At 36.6% G+C, this 14526-nt stretch overlaps 3 protein-coding genes across 3 annotated transcripts; 2 read left to right on the top strand and 1 right to left on the bottom strand.

Annotated features, from left to right (window-relative positions):
• On the top strand, positions 321-7442 carry LOC18586020 (delta-1-pyrroline-5-carboxylate synthase). Its single transcript, XM_007009137.2, has 20 exons — positions 321-549; positions 1362-1433; positions 1540-1643; positions 1835-1937; positions 2103-2264; positions 2735-3012; positions 3439-3589; positions 3737-3901; positions 4098-4175; positions 4407-4496; positions 4769-4855; positions 4953-5039; positions 5137-5233; positions 5359-5462; positions 5619-5694; positions 5844-5994; positions 6128-6196; positions 6430-6496; positions 6584-6654; positions 6959-7442. The coding sequence occupies exons 1-20, from the start codon at positions 490-492 to the stop codon at positions 7038-7040; spliced, it is 2154 nt and encodes a 717-aa protein (XP_007009199.2). The 5' UTR covers positions 321-489; the 3' UTR covers positions 7041-7442.
• On the bottom strand, positions 7969-9499 carry LOC18586021 (uncharacterized protein At2g39795, mitochondrial). The gene is made up of 3 exons (XM_007009142.2): positions 9135-9499; positions 8543-8886; positions 7969-8437 (listed from the first exon to the last, which is right to left on the bottom strand). Exons 1-3 carry the CDS (start codon positions 9405-9407, stop codon positions 8278-8280), a joined length of 777 nt encoding a protein of 258 aa, XP_007009204.2. The 5' UTR covers positions 9408-9499; the 3' UTR covers positions 7969-8277.
• On the top strand, positions 9916-14268 carry LOC18586022. Its single transcript, XM_007009144.2, has 11 exons — positions 9916-10345; positions 10632-10675; positions 11294-11374; positions 11564-11671; positions 11798-11889; positions 12071-12145; positions 12221-12290; positions 12684-12785; positions 13069-13177; positions 13482-13544; positions 13983-14268. Exons 1-11 carry the CDS (start codon positions 10123-10125, stop codon positions 14105-14107), a joined length of 1092 nt encoding a protein of 363 aa, XP_007009206.2. The 5' UTR covers positions 9916-10122; the 3' UTR covers positions 14108-14268.

Below are 14526 nucleotides of genomic sequence, written 5' to 3' on the forward strand. Positions count from 1 at the left end.
ATTACACGGATCTAAAACTATGGGAAACGTATTTGTCGCGACTTGTCCAGCTCCCTGACGCCTCCTTCCGCCGCCGATTATTTTAACCCACAAATTCCCAGTACCCGCCAATCATTTTTGGTACCCTTCTCTACCCCACCATTCTTCCCATCCTCCATTCCCCTTCCTCCACGTCACGCTCTCACCACCGTCGCACATTAACATTGGTCCACGTCATCTCATCACGGTACGAAATGTAACATATTAGAATTTCCCTGCTCTCATATATATATATATATATATTAAATAGCATCACGTTTTACTAATCTCGTCCTCAAAATATAAACCTGAGACGATAGCGGGGTTGGCCTAAGCCCTTATCAAACATCTAAATCCGTGGCGATAGAGAGAGAGAGAGAGGAGGAGAAGNAGAGAGAGAGAGAGAGGGAGAAGAAACACTGAGTTACTGAGTTGGAACAGCGACACCTGCTCTTTCCGAGTTTCGGAAATATGGGAGATATGGATCCTTCTCGAGGTTTTGTTAAAGACGTTAAGCGTCTGGTCATCAAGGTTCGTTTCTTTTTTTTCCTTCAAAATGTTGTTTTTAGACTTTTGATAAGTTTAATGAAACAAATTGATTGCTTTCTTCCTAAATTTTGTTATTCTTTTTTGGGAAGTGAACGGGATCACAAGGCTAGACGGTATACTTAAGCCAAGCTAAGTGCATTGTTTGTATTTGGGGTATAAGGATATTAAATTCTAAAAATAGAAGTTGTGTCTATTTCATTGCAAATGGAAATGTAAATTATCGTGGGAAAAACTGAAAATTGGGTAAAAATAGTTTTTTTTTTAAGGATGTTAAAATCAAATAAACTATGCCAATGGTTTTGTTAAACTAAGCTAAGTGATCTTAAAATCACATAAATCATGCCATTTTTATTTGGGTGTAAGGAAAATTTGGGTCTTTGGCATTGTCATGGAAATTAGTTTATGAAGATTGGAAAAACTGAAAACAGGTTGAAAATGTATATGGCAGAGCATTTTTTATTAAAAAGATAATTTTTTTAAGAGTCAAGATCTTTTTTTTTTGGAATTGTGGGGCAGGTTAATCAATGGAAATTACCTTTAAAGTGCATTGTTGAAAGTGATGTCTATTTTTGTTTGTAAAGTTGGTTTTCACTTTTCAGATAGGAAATTGTGGTCATTTTCTGCCACAAAAGTGGGCCCTTAATATTTTAATATCGATTGATCTAAATCAAGAATACTCTTCTGGATATAGTAGTTATGTAATAAACATCTTAGCACATGTTTTGATGGAGGGACAACTAAATATTTTGAAAAGTTGGAGTTTTGATGATTTGGTAAACTGACTAATATTGAAGGTTGGGACTGCTGTTGTTACTCGAACTGATGGACGATTAGCACTTGGAAGATTAGGAGCACTATGTGAGCAGGTTTGTTGTTTGTTTTATACATTGTTACGATTGGAGCTCTGGGAGTTTGCGCTTATCGCTTTATTTTCCTTTTAGTAACACGGTTAAAGTTTCAAATGATTTGCAGATTAAAGAATTGAACTCTCAAGGATATGAGGTTATTTTGGTGTCATCAGGTGCTGTCGGGCTTGGTCGCCAAAGGCTTAGATACAGGAGATTAGTTAACAGCAGGTATTTTGTGTTTTCTTTTTCAGCTCTGTAGACTGATGTTTATGCCTCAAGTTTGTTGTGAGGCTAAAGAATGGATGGTGCTGCCATGCATCAAAAAAGAAAAAAGGGGAAACTATTAATATTTGGACAGTTTTCTTTAATAATTCTTTCCTTGATATAATTCTTATTCATTCTTGTCTCATGTTTTGCAGCTTTGCTGATCTTCAGAAACCACAAGTAGAACTTGATGGAAAGGCATGTGCAGCTGTTGGACAAAATAGTCTTATGGCCCTGTATGATACATTGTTTAGTGAGGTGGTTACACATTCTCTATTTCATGGTTGCAGCAGACTGATTCTTTTTAAAGTTCATTACCTGAGTTCATTCTTTCTTCATTAGAAATTTTCATCACTATTTCCAAGATTTTATATCACCATACATGGAGCTTGTTTGAAATACCTTCTTGTTTTTTGGCTGCAGCTGGATGTTTCATCAGCTCAACTTCTTGTAACAGATAGCGACTTTAGAGATGGAGATTTTAGGAAGCAACTAAGTGAAACAGTGAAGTCTTTATTATCGCTGAGAGTTATTCCAATATTTAATGAAAATGATGCAGTCAGTACCAGGAAAGCTCCATATGAGGTATCGCACTGATAATTTTTTTCTTTGTGAGTTGATGTCTCTTTATATCAGCCTGGATCAATGCTATCCCTTTCTGCCTACGGTAATCTTATCTAATGCTAGAATGAAAATCTTCACCAAAAGTAGAAGCTTAATCTTAGGAGGCTGTACGAATACATTCTATGTGTTTTCATGTCTCTTTATTTCAATACCTGGATCCATGCTATCCCTTTCTGGCTAAGGTACTCTTATCTAATGTTAGAATGAAAAGTGCTGTTCTTCATCATAAGTAGAAGCTTAATCTTAGGAGGCTGTACCAATACATTTTAATGGATCTTAAATAGAAGCTTATTTCTGAAGGCTCTAATGCATTTTTAAATCAGATATTGTGAGATTTAACTTTTATGTAGGTATTAAAAAAAAAAAAGAAGAGACCTTTTCAAAGGCTTTTACTCATCTTAAAGTTGTTCATGATTTGAGCACTTTTGCAGGATTCTTCTGGTATATTTTGGGATAATGACAGTTTAGCAGCTCTACTGGCATTGGAACTAAAAGCTGATCTTCTTGTTTTGTTGAGTGATGTGGAGGGTCTTTACAGTGGCCCTCCAAGTGATCCGAAATCAAAGCTAATCCACACATATGTTAAGGAAAAGCATCAGGGTGAGATTACCTTTGGAGACAAGTCGAGGGTGGGTAGAGGGGGTATGACTGCAAAAGTAAAAGCTGCTGTCAATGCAGCTAATGCTGGCATTCCTGTTGTTATTACCAGGTATGTTTCATGTTTTGTTCCAGCTTTAGCACTCTGCAATGTTTGACTGTATCTTGAAACATGTTAAATTTAATAAATAGGGTCAACTAAAATGATAGAATGCTGTTGTTGCTAGGATTACAATCATTTAAAATGGAATGAACCTACTGGCCAGTTTCCTGCTGGAAAGTTCATCAAGGGGTAGGAAAATTCCAGCAATTTAGCCCTTCCTGCCTCATTCCAGCTTTTTACTCCTTCTAAGAACCCTTATACGTTGTTCTATAAATTGCAACTCAAGGAACAAGAATGAAAACGTATTTGTCTGGAGCCTGTAGATTTTGCTATTAAAAAAAAACTTGCTGCATTCATATGTGATGCTGCCATGCTGGTGTCAGCCATTTGCCGTCTGTCTAATTGTCAGTAATGTCTCTTTTGTTTTTTATAAAGTGGGTATGCAGCTGAGAACATACTAAAAGTCCTCCAAGGAAAACGGATTGGTACACTCTTTCATCAAAATGCACATTTGTGGGAACCAATTAAAGAAGTTGGGGCCCGTGAAATGGCAGTTGCAGCAAGAGAAAGTTCCAGAAAACTTCAGGTAATACTGCATTGCTTTGTGGCTCCAAATATTTTATGTGCTTATTTTGTTATGACATTTGGTTCCAACCGCCAACTTCACATGTTGACAGTCAGTTGTACCTTCTTGACTAGTGGCATAAATAACTTAACAGCAATTGTTCTTCAGGCATTGTCTTCACAAGAACGGAAAAAGATTTTACTAGACATAGCTGATGCTCTTGAAGCAAATGAAAAGGTGATCACTATTGAGAATGAAGCTGATGTTGCTGCTGCACAACAGGCTGGATATGAGAAATCCTTGATATCCCGGCTAGCTCTGAAGCCTGGGAAGGTAAAATGCTAAACATGCTACTGGAATTGCACTACTGTTGCTGTTTATTACCTCTCAGCTTTGAGCATCTTTCCGAATACCAAAAGCAGATGCAACCTTTGTGCACCAAAATCTGTTGGACCTTGCACCTTCCTAGATTAATTTGTAGTTATGAGTTTTCTTTTGCGCTGTTGAATTTACTCTGTGTACTTGACAGATTTCAAGCCTTGCAAAGTCTATTCGTGTGCTTGCTAACATGGAAGACGCAATTGGCCGTGTTTTGAAGAAAACCCAGGTAATAAAGAGGCAGTCATACACCAAGGTGTGGACTAACTGAAGGCTCATTCTGTTTGAAAAGTAGTTGTTCAATTTCTAAACCTTTATAGAAGCAAGCCAGAAAGGTCCCCTTCTTTTTAGGGGTGGGGGGATTTTATTAGAGACCAAAAGCATGTTTGGCTTTGGCCAAAGCTCTTATTAACAGAATTGGAAGAACTTTTTGCAATCTAATGATTGTTTTTGCATTCAGCTTGCAGATGGACTCATTTTGGAGAAAACATCAAGTCCTTTGGGTGTTCTTTTGATTGTTTTTGAATCTCGACCTGATGCACTTGTACAGGTAAATTGGACTACAATTCGAAAGTCCTTCCACTATTTTTCTATGGTGTAGATAAGGTGAATGATTAAATAGATTATTTTATTCCTAAAGTAGACTGTTTGTTCTGACCGCTTTGTATGTTAACCTTTTATTTGGCTTGGCCAAGGAAGGAAAAAGCAAAAAGCTAACTGCATGCTATGATGCGGAGTGAAGAGCTATTTTCTTGTTTGCCTAGTCAATTTATATGCTTCATTTTCTGAATATTCCTGTGGCTTTATGTATGGTATGAATAGATAGCCTCGTTAGCTATCCGAAGTGGAAATGGGCTTCTCTTGAAAGGGGGAAAGGAGGCCAAGCGATCAAATGCTATTTTGCATAAGGTTTGGATTCTAAAACGAGTTTTCTGGATTATACTGAAATGTGCTTTATTGTCTAGATTTGTTTTCTGAAATTTTATCATCTTCTTTGAATTCACAGGTAATAACTGAAGCCATTCCAGACACTGTTGGTGGCAAAGTTATTGGACTTGTGACTACAAGAGAGGAGATTCCTAATCTTTTGAAGGTTAGTAGTTCTTAAAGTGACCAATCATTAGAACATATACTTTACAACAGTATTGTACACTTTGATTTGTAACTCAGCATTAACATTTATGCTTCAGCTTGATGATGTGATTGATCTTGTGATCCCAAGAGGCAGCAACAAACTTGTTTCTCAAATCAAGAGTTCAACCAAAATTCCAGTTCTTGGTCATGCAGGTTAGATGGGTTACTATTGTCTTACCCATTCATCATATGCTTGGCCTGATGTGGTAATTTTATTTTTAGAAGGAAAAGATAATGTTGCCTGATTCTTATGTAGTGAACTATGCTGTTTGTTTCAGATGGAATTTGCCATGTATATGTTGATAAGTCTGCTGACATGGATATGGCAAAGAAGATTGTTTTGGATGCAAAAATAGATTATCCTGCTGCTTGTAATGCAATGGTAATTCATCATTCATTTGTCAATTTATTTCTTCCAGATAAATTTTAGTAACATTTTCAATGTTATTCGTTGACTTTATATATTTTGTTTGAATATATTCAGATTGTGTTTATCACATTGCATAGTTCTTTAATGCTTCTCTTTTCCTTTTGGCAGGAAACTCTTCTTGTACACAAGGATTTAGTGCAGACTGGTGCACTTAATGACCTAATTAATGATCTTCATATAGAAGGTACATTGGAAACGGTTTCACTTACAAAGTATGATACTTAGAATATCCATGTTTGGTACATGGTTAATTGTTTTATTAGAAAGTGAATAGATTGTAACACAACATTTTGAATACCTAATGGATAACCAACAATAATGCATCTTCTGCAGGTGTTATTTTATATGGTGGGCCAAGGGCAAGCAACTTGTTGAGTATCCCACAGGCACGTTCATTTCATCATGAATACAATTCAATGGCCTGCACTGTTGAAATAGTCGATGATGTGGGTGCAGCCATCGATCATATCCATCATCATGGAAGGCATGTTACTCACTTTTGGCAGAGAAGCTTGTTGATGTCTCTTTGTGTGCATTATTTTGTGTGGATATATGCCTATGTTTGCACTTTGCATGTGTGGATGGACACGGATTACCTTTTTTTCATTTTTCTGCAGTGCACACACAGATTGTATCATCACAGAGGACCAGGAAATTGCAGAAATCTTCCTGCATCAAGTTGACAGGTAAGACTTCAATTATCTAGTTTCTGAAAGGTACAAGCTTGTATGCTTCTTCTGTTACTTTATTGCTTGATGACTTGCTGTTCTCTCATTGTACTTGTTACATCTAAAATAAGAAAATGCAATGGGTAATACTTTGATTTTGCATGCAAAAAATTACTTTGAACTTGGTGTGAAAACATTGCCTTCTTTACTTGTGGAACATCATGTAATGTGTCCTGTATTTAAATGGGCAGTGCTGCTGTTTTCCACAATGCAAGCACAAGATTTTGTGATGGGGCTCGATTCGGGCTAGGAGCTGAGGTATCATATTTCAGTTACTGGTCAGCATGTATTTAATATGTTCAAGTACATTGGTCTAGTGTCTGATTTTCTTTAATGACTGAATAGGTTGGGATAAGTACAAGTAGGATTCATGCTCGGGGTCCTGTTGGAGTTGAAGGGTTGTTAACAACAAGATGGTATGGATCTATTAAGATCATTTATCTACTACATATTTCACATTCCATATACATGCAGTTATGCATATCTGTTACATATAGTGCATCCTTTTTGGTAGCATAAATTCTGTTGATCTTAATGTTGATGATATTATTGCAAGATTACAAAAAAATTTTGAACAAATATTCTGAAGAACTTCTGCCATATAAATTACATGGTCGTCTTTTGACCAATGAAATTAATATTTGACATGCTAAGAATTGAAGTTGTTTATATTTTAAGGTTATTTCACATTATTATAATTCCCCCTATTCACAAATACAGGATTCTCAAAGGAAGCGGACAGGTGGTGGACGGTGATAAAGGGGTCACTTATGTTCACAAAGACGTACCTGTTGATTCTTGAAAATGCAAAGGCAAAATGCCTGAAGCTGCTGATGGGTTTCCTCTTTGTCATTTCTGTCTTATTATCCTTTTAGTTTTTAGGGGGAAGGATTGGTGTTGATAGGAGTCTTTGGTCAGGGTGTTATTCTACCCTTTGTACTGTTATGAAATTCTAGTTATGGTCTATTCTTATGTTCTTTAGAAATAAACAGCAATTAAGTTATTTCTTTTGAGGGTGATAAAGAGAAACTGAGAGTAGTTTGGTTGTGTAGTCCCCAAAGTGGAGTAAAAAAAAGTTTGGTCGTATTCTGATATAATTTGTGAATTCAGGGATTCTGCTCTAGTACTAGAATTCCCACCAATTCCAACCAATTGTTTTATTGTACTATATATTTGGGAAATTGAAAAGATGTCTTTCTCATTAGTATCAGAGTTTTACAAATACATAATTTATAGTTCAGAATTTTCAAAATTTCCAATGTGGATGATTATGTATGCATTTTCTAGAATTTGTCCCAAAAGGTCAACTTAGTTCTAGAATTCCCAGAACTGAAATTCCTTGTAGTCATTTTCCTTGATGACAAGAAAGCAAATTGTGTATAGGGGGAATTCCATTTTTGGGCAATGGTAGCAAAATTTGTGAGAGTTTGATGTTCCCCCTTTGTATCCATTCACATCCAAAAGGCCAAAACTTATCTAGTGGATCCCAACTTTGTATCAATTTGAAATGTTGACTGGAGGCTTTTGACAACATGGAGTGAGCTAAAGTGTTTCATTACATTCAATGAAATCAATAGTTTTAAGAGAAGAAAAAGTGGTTAATCCCTCAACGAATAAAGGGATAAGGGCAGAGCACCTTATTCTCTCTTGGATATAACATCATATTCTCTCTCTTTCATGGTTTGCTGGCAGATAACAAGCTGCCATTCAAAGTATTACCACCATTCATCTAAGGAAAATAACAACACTAGCATTCTTGCATGCTAGTTTCCAATTCCAGCAAGGCTTAAAGAGTTGTAGAATAGTTTACACAAGAGTGAGACAAAATACTCTTCAAATAGAGCAATATATGAGCTGAACATAATTCCAAGCATGTTCCAACAAACTTCAACAATTTCACAAACTTTTCACCTAAACAAAAATGTGTTTATGTTATTTAGTTCATATAATAACTTGCAACAGTGCTAGTTTCCTACCCAGAGGAGAATACACCAGGGCATACCCTTCTTCATAAACTATTGTGAGAAGCTATTACTCCTTCATTCTTCAATGAACTTCTTGAGGTTCTTCAACCACCTAATGTACTCTCGACCATCCTTGTTGATCATGTACTCATGCAAGAAATTGGTAGTGCTCGGCTTAATTCCTCTGATCTCCAAATACTTGTGGAAGGCCTTTTGCAAGTTCTCATCCAAATCACTGAAAACCAAAAAACCAAATATCAGTTAAATCAGAGGCAAAAACAAAAATTCCATTTTGTCCTACATATCCAATGCATTTACACATAAACTATAACAAACTTACTGGAAATCAGGGCCTTCATAGGCAAGCACGTCTTCGGAGTCAGGATTTCTAACAGTCAAACTGTCTATGGCAACCTCATCAGGGAAAGCAGTACAATTGAACTCCAAACTAGGACCACCTTTCTTTGAGACAGTAACAGCCAATGGGATACTTGATTTAGAAGGCTTTTCATAGTCACCCTCATCGTTGTCTTCATCCTCCTCTTGTTCATCACCAGTCACAAGATCAGGCATGTGAACTTCAACCTTTATGACTTCACCATCATATTCTCTTGTCAATGTTACAGTTTGAAGTCCAGGAGTGTCTTCAATTTTGAAAGGGAATCCACTAGGTGTTCCTTCAACCTTCATAAACATAATATAGGAAGGAAAAAATAAACAAAATTAAGCACAAAATGATAAGAAAATTAACACTTTCAGCTTAAAAACGTATCAATACTACTATGAAATTGCCCATGTAAATTTTTTCCACATCTTCTCTCAATACAAAGAAAACATTCAAAACCCACCACACTCAAACATTCATTTATTCCCCTTAGCTTCCCATAAACCCTAAAGAGAAAAGAAATGATTAGAACAAAAGATTGACTCACCTGGTCATGCTCATCGCTCTCCTCAGCGCACTGAATCTCGGACTCAAGAACTCGGAGAAGAGACTCATCACAGGAGGTTTTCTTAGAATCAACAGCGGTTGAGAAATGAAGTATATTTGAGCAAAAACGGTTTACACCCGACTTCTGGGACTGGAAGCTGTGGTTCAAGGCTGTGAAAACACAAGAGTGGTAGTTCCTCTGGACTCGGGTGAGTCGAATAGCGAGTGGAGCCAACGAGTTGGCTGATTTGCGGACAATAGAAGCGAGAGCCATGGAAACTGCGCTGAAACACGAAAGAGGTCTTAGGGTTTTAGGAACAGCGAGATTCCTTGTCGCGAGGGTTTAAGGTTTTTTAAAGCTAAAGATTAATAGTACTAAGGCTTTGAAAAGAGGTGTTCATAGGCAAGTCAGCTGGATCCGGCCTGATTTGGCCTACCTTGGACCTAATTTTGGGCCTAAATTGGGCTGGAATTGGACCTAGTTTGGGCCTAAAAATTACTTAAATTGGCTAGAATCGGGCTTTTTGAAGCCTAATTCTTATTGAGCAACCAGTAGAATCCTTCACGAACGACTTAAAAACGTGATGAGATATCGTTTGTCATTTGACATTTGCTTTATTTTATAAAAGAAATTAGCAATTGAAATAAAATTTTTAATAATTAAGTTGTGATATCACTCCTTACCAAGTTACTGTCTATAATTGGTCAAATTTATAATGTTACTAATATATTGTCTATTGCTTTTATTTCCCAAAAAAGAAAGTTATGACATCACTGCTTGCCAAATTACTCCCTTTAAGTCAAACTTTATCAGCTTATCAAATTATACAAATTTTCCAACACAATTCAACCCTTAGCTTTGGGAAGTCAGCATCAGCAAAACCAAATACTATCTCACTAAACCAAGTCATAGCTGCCTCTTCACTTGTATACATCCTCACCCTTTCTTCCTTGTCTTCTTGGTGGAGAACAAAGAGAGAAAAAGGAGTATGGCTATGGCAAACAAAGCTATCAATCTTGCAAGTGTTGGCTCAGTTTTTCCTTCTTCTGTTGATAACCTGAAGAAGTCATCATCATCAACCAGTGTTCATAAGAAGTTGAGGGTGTCAAGATTCCCATCAGTGAAAGCAGTTCAAAGCCCGGTTGAATCAGGTACTGGAAGATGGGCCAGACAGAGACGACCCCAGAACGTAGATGGAGACTTTTTTGTAGGTAAATATCAGTTTTTACCCGCATGGTAATAAATTATATACCATACTTTTCTTTTGGGGATCTTTTTTCTTTATCAGATAAGCTCACAGATGAAGGGCTGTAAATTTTTGCCCATGAAGGATGGTAACTTTTTAAAGTATAGGAGTTTCCTTTTATAGCTATGCAAATAGTATTGGAAAAGTACATTCCTTTTCATGTTTTAATTATGCCGGATAGGATATCTTCTCACGGTGTATTCACTGCTATCTCTGCTAATTTTGGTATTGCTTCTTAATCCATTTTGCAGATCATACATGCATAGATTGTGATACTTGCCGCTGGATGGCTCCGGTAATCTTTCGAGCTTACAGTTGCATTGAACATTATGTTATGGAGGGAGTGAAGGGAATGTTGGTTTTGTGCAGATGATGCTAGGAAGACAAAACTAAGTAACATAAATTGTGGTTCCTACTACTTCACTTCCTTTCCGCATTGATTACTGTTATAAAGTATGCTGTATAATTCTGATTCCTAGCTGAATTGTTGTTCACATGTCAATGGATAATAATATCTGGGAATTTCCATTTTCCATGTTACCTGTCTTACTGGGTTCTAGATGTTGGCGAAATAAGTTGCAGCACCTTGTAATAGTTGGCAAATGGTGTCCTCATGAGTAACTAATCTTGTTTGAAAGGAGAAAAATGGTATTCAAAGACTGAGAATGATGGTGGGCATTATGGATGCCTTGCTACTGATTTGCAAAAATTTGTACCCTTTTTCAGCATATTACTTCCTTTTCATGTATAATATAGTCATATTATTCAACCCTGCAATGTACTTTGTATTTCTTTATTTTTTTTATTTCCTCTTGAATTATATCTTTCCCAGAATAGACTATGCGGTAGATACTTACTTGACAATCTGGAAAACTATTCTTACTCTAATGCTCTTTCTCTCTTGGCTTTTCAGCAAGTCTTCAAACGAGTTGATGGGATGTCTGCAGTTTTTAAACAGCCAACTTGCAAGGAGGACCGATTAAATGCTCTCCAGGTGCCCTTTCACTGGTTTCCTTTCTAGTTTATCAGTTAGAAGATGATGTTTTCTACTTTCTCCACCTACATCAAAGAGCATGATTTGTTTCTGTATGCATCTCTACAGACTTTCACACATGCACTTGCATGTCTATTTGTATCTATACAGGTGCAATGATTGTCATCATTGAACTTTCGATGTTTTCAGGCCTTGCTTTCCTGTCCAACAAGCTCAATCCGTACAGAAGTACCTCCTTCTGATATCCTAGAAGCCCAGAAGACATTTCCAATTCCAATAGATGAGAAGAAGCTTCCGGTAATCTTTATCATTCCTAACTATTTTATTTTACAGTATCACTTGACAGACTGCAGTGTTATTATGTGTACTTGGAATAGCAAGCCCACTTTATCACTGTGGCTATGTGATATAATATACTTTCAGGGTGTTTATCACTGTGGGTATCATTCTGAGAAATCATATGGAGCTGCTTCCTACTTGATCATTCATCCTGAAGGAAATATACTTATAGATAGGTAATATTATACTTTTGCTGGGTAGAAGTTTCTGAAAAACTCTGCTGTGAACTGTCATGGTGGGGGAATCAGTCATTTTTGGGGAAAAAAATTGGAAATAAGACTGCTTCTAGATCTTTTTCTTCCCCAGGATCACTTCACATATTAGGTTGAACTAACTTGGCTACATAAATTTCTGCAGCCCTAAATTCACAGAGAGACTTGCACAGAAGATTGAGATGCTGGGTGGAGTACGCTATATGTTTTTAACCCACAAGTATGATGACAAAATTTTTTTTATCTTTTGTTCTTCTAGAGGTTGCTGATGCCTGATAGATGTTGTTATGGTCAGGGATGACGTTGCAGATCATGGGAAGTGGTCAAAGCGGCTTAGTTGTGATCGGATTCTGCATTCTCAAGATGTGAGTGTCATGTCCTGACCTCTGATATGCCCTTTCAACTATTTACAGATTTTTGAAAATTCTGTTAGGCAGAAATGTTATCATACTTGCTTTAGTGCCTTTGATGTTCTTAACTCCTCCAGTGTACTATTTCTGATTGATTAATCAGTGATAATTAGTTTCTATTTTTAATGCTAGAGTGCTCTCTGTCATAGAAATATAGTATGAGAGTTCAATTGAGTTTGCTGATAGCCAAAACAAAATGTTTTTCATTTGACTTCTGTGACCTTCATCACTATCTATGGGCAAGTAAGGGCCATGAATGGATGTTGCAGCCTTTTTATGTTGAGTACTAGTTGAACGGCAAATGTGAATTTACAGCTAATGTACTATTTGTAATGGTGATCTCTGTAGGTTGAAGTTTGTACCACTGATGTCGAGATTAAGCTAGAGGGCACCGGTCCATGGAGCCTTGGAGAAGACATTATGCTTATACACACTCCAGGCCACACAGAAGTGAGTTATTAATCTAATGTATACAAAAAGTTTTGAAAATTAGATATCTTAAGCAAATATGGATTTCCTATGGCTTGACAAATACTTCCCTGAGTTCTAGGTTGACTTTGCCTAATGTCAGATTTATATGAATAGTCACTCTCTATTACTTTAGTTGTCAATAATGAGCTTCAAGTATTAAGTTTCATAAATTTAACTTTGGATATCTCAGAAATTTCTCAAACAGTTTGACATCGATGCACTGACCAAAGCTCATAATTGTACATTTTATAAATTGTTGCAGGGATCAGTCTGCTTGCTTTATAAGTCAGTTAAGGTTCTATTCACTGGTGACCATCTGCTGATGAGAGAATCTGGGTTGGACATAATGGAGATATACAATAAATGTTCAGGTAAAACTAAATGAAATCACTATTACATGGCAATGTATGATAAGTATGGACGCATTTCATTCGATTTTGCCCATTCTCGTTGGCTGTAAACATAGTTAATGAATGTTCTAAAAGTCCCTAGAGAGAAGCCAGTGATCTGCATAGTATGCTACCTGAATGTTCTTTTGTCGTATACTCGAAATCATCATTGAGATGGATAGGTTTACAGTGCCTGTCTTTGTAACAGTTATTTGATTCTTATTGCATCATTTGAGCTTTTTCTTCATCTTCTTTCCCATGCTCACTACTCTGTTGTTTCTCACAGTTCCTGCACAGCTGAATAGCGTTGAAAAGTTGTTAGAGTTGGAGTTCAATTGGATAATACCAGGTTGGTATCAGTTTTCTTCTACATGTGCAAATTGTATGAACTAAATATTCATGAACTTAGATGTGCTGCTGCTTTTTTTGGTGGTACTTATCCAACTTGCATGCTTCTGAAGAAAAGCCTTCTGCACATGTTATTGGTTGAGACAATTTTGTCCTAGCTTGTCTCTTGTTATGTCCTTTGTTGAACTGCGCTTCTGAAACATGAACATATGTCCTTTTTCCTTTGTCCATTTCATTGTTCTTATATCCAACCGTCTGCAGCATTTTACACATGCAAGTTAATTGTTCAAGAAAGATGGGATAAATTAACGAGGAAGTAGAACCTACTGTTTGTTTTACATCTGTCTTGAACGACAGAAGTTGGATTGAGTGTCTTCATTGTTTTCATATATATGCTATTCATGATGATCAATCTCAAAAGTTTCACATCTATTTACAGGTCATGGTAGGAGAATCGAATTCAAAGATGTTCAGGAGAAGAACACCATTCTCGAAGCTTTTGTCCAGGAAAAGTATACTCAGCATTCCTCATCTATGAATGTTATTAGGAGTTTGCATGTATGAGAGACTGTGTCATCGATGTAGAGAAGAATAATAGGTGCCAATACTTGGTACCATGATGATTAGAGAGAGTTTTCATTTTAACAGAACTTGCTGTATGCCTAAATCTTTTGTACCATGACTGCTAGTCAATCACTGCAAATAAAATTTTTTCTTGTTTTCTATTGCAGGATTATACCAAAACCATTGTCCATAATACAGTCACTTGCTCATCAAATTGCCACTTAGTTTACTCACTTTTCCAATTTCTACATGCTCTAAAGGATAAAAACTTGAAAAAATTTACGTGGAGATGTCAAAATCTAACCTCATCACAGGAAAAACCTGAGAGAAAAACGGATCAGAAACCCTTCAAAATACCAGGAATGTACCTCTAATGAATGTTCTATGAAGTCATCAGATTTGGGCTCAGGAAAGATGCC

This window comes from Theobroma cacao, chromosome 10 (assembly GCF_000208745.1).
Source record: "Theobroma cacao cultivar B97-61/B2 chromosome 10, Criollo_cocoa_genome_V2, whole genome shotgun sequence".
In the NCBI taxonomy this organism is placed as follows: Eukaryota; Viridiplantae; Streptophyta; class Magnoliopsida; order Malvales; family Malvaceae; genus Theobroma; species Theobroma cacao.

Coding starts and splice junctions, on each gene's coding strand:
- LOC18586022 (XM_007009144.2), top strand. CDS start 10,123: ATGGCTATGGCAAACAAAGCTATCAATCTTGCAAGTGTTGGCTCAGTT. Junction 12,786..13,068: donor ACACTCCAGGCCACACAGAA/GTGAGTTATTAA, acceptor AAATTGTTGCAG/GGATCAGTCTGCTTGCTTTA. Junction 13,178..13,481: donor GATATACAATAAATGTTCAG/GTAAAACTAAAT, acceptor TGTTTCTCACAG/TTCCTGCACAGCTGAATAGC.
- LOC18586020 (XM_007009137.2), top strand. CDS start 490: ATGGGAGATATGGATCCTTCTCGAGGTTTTGTTAAAGACGTTAAGCGT. Junction 2,265..2,734: donor CCAGGAAAGCTCCATATGAG/GTATCGCACTGA, acceptor GCACTTTTGCAG/GATTCTTCTGGTATATTTTG. Junction 4,176..4,406: donor GTGTTTTGAAGAAAACCCAG/GTAATAAAGAGG, acceptor TTTTGCATTCAG/CTTGCAGATGGACTCATTTT.
- LOC18586021 (XM_007009142.2), bottom strand. CDS start 9,407: ATGGCTCTCGCTTCTATTGTCCGCAAATCAGCCAACTCGTTGGCTCCA. Junction 8,887..9,134: donor AGAGCGATGAGCATGACCAG/GTGAGTCAATCT, acceptor ATGTTTATGAAG/GTTGAAGGAACACCTAGTGG. Junction 8,438..8,542: donor TATGAAGGCCCTGATTTCCA/GTAAGTTTGTTA, acceptor TTTGGTTTTCAG/TGATTTGGATGAGAACTTGC.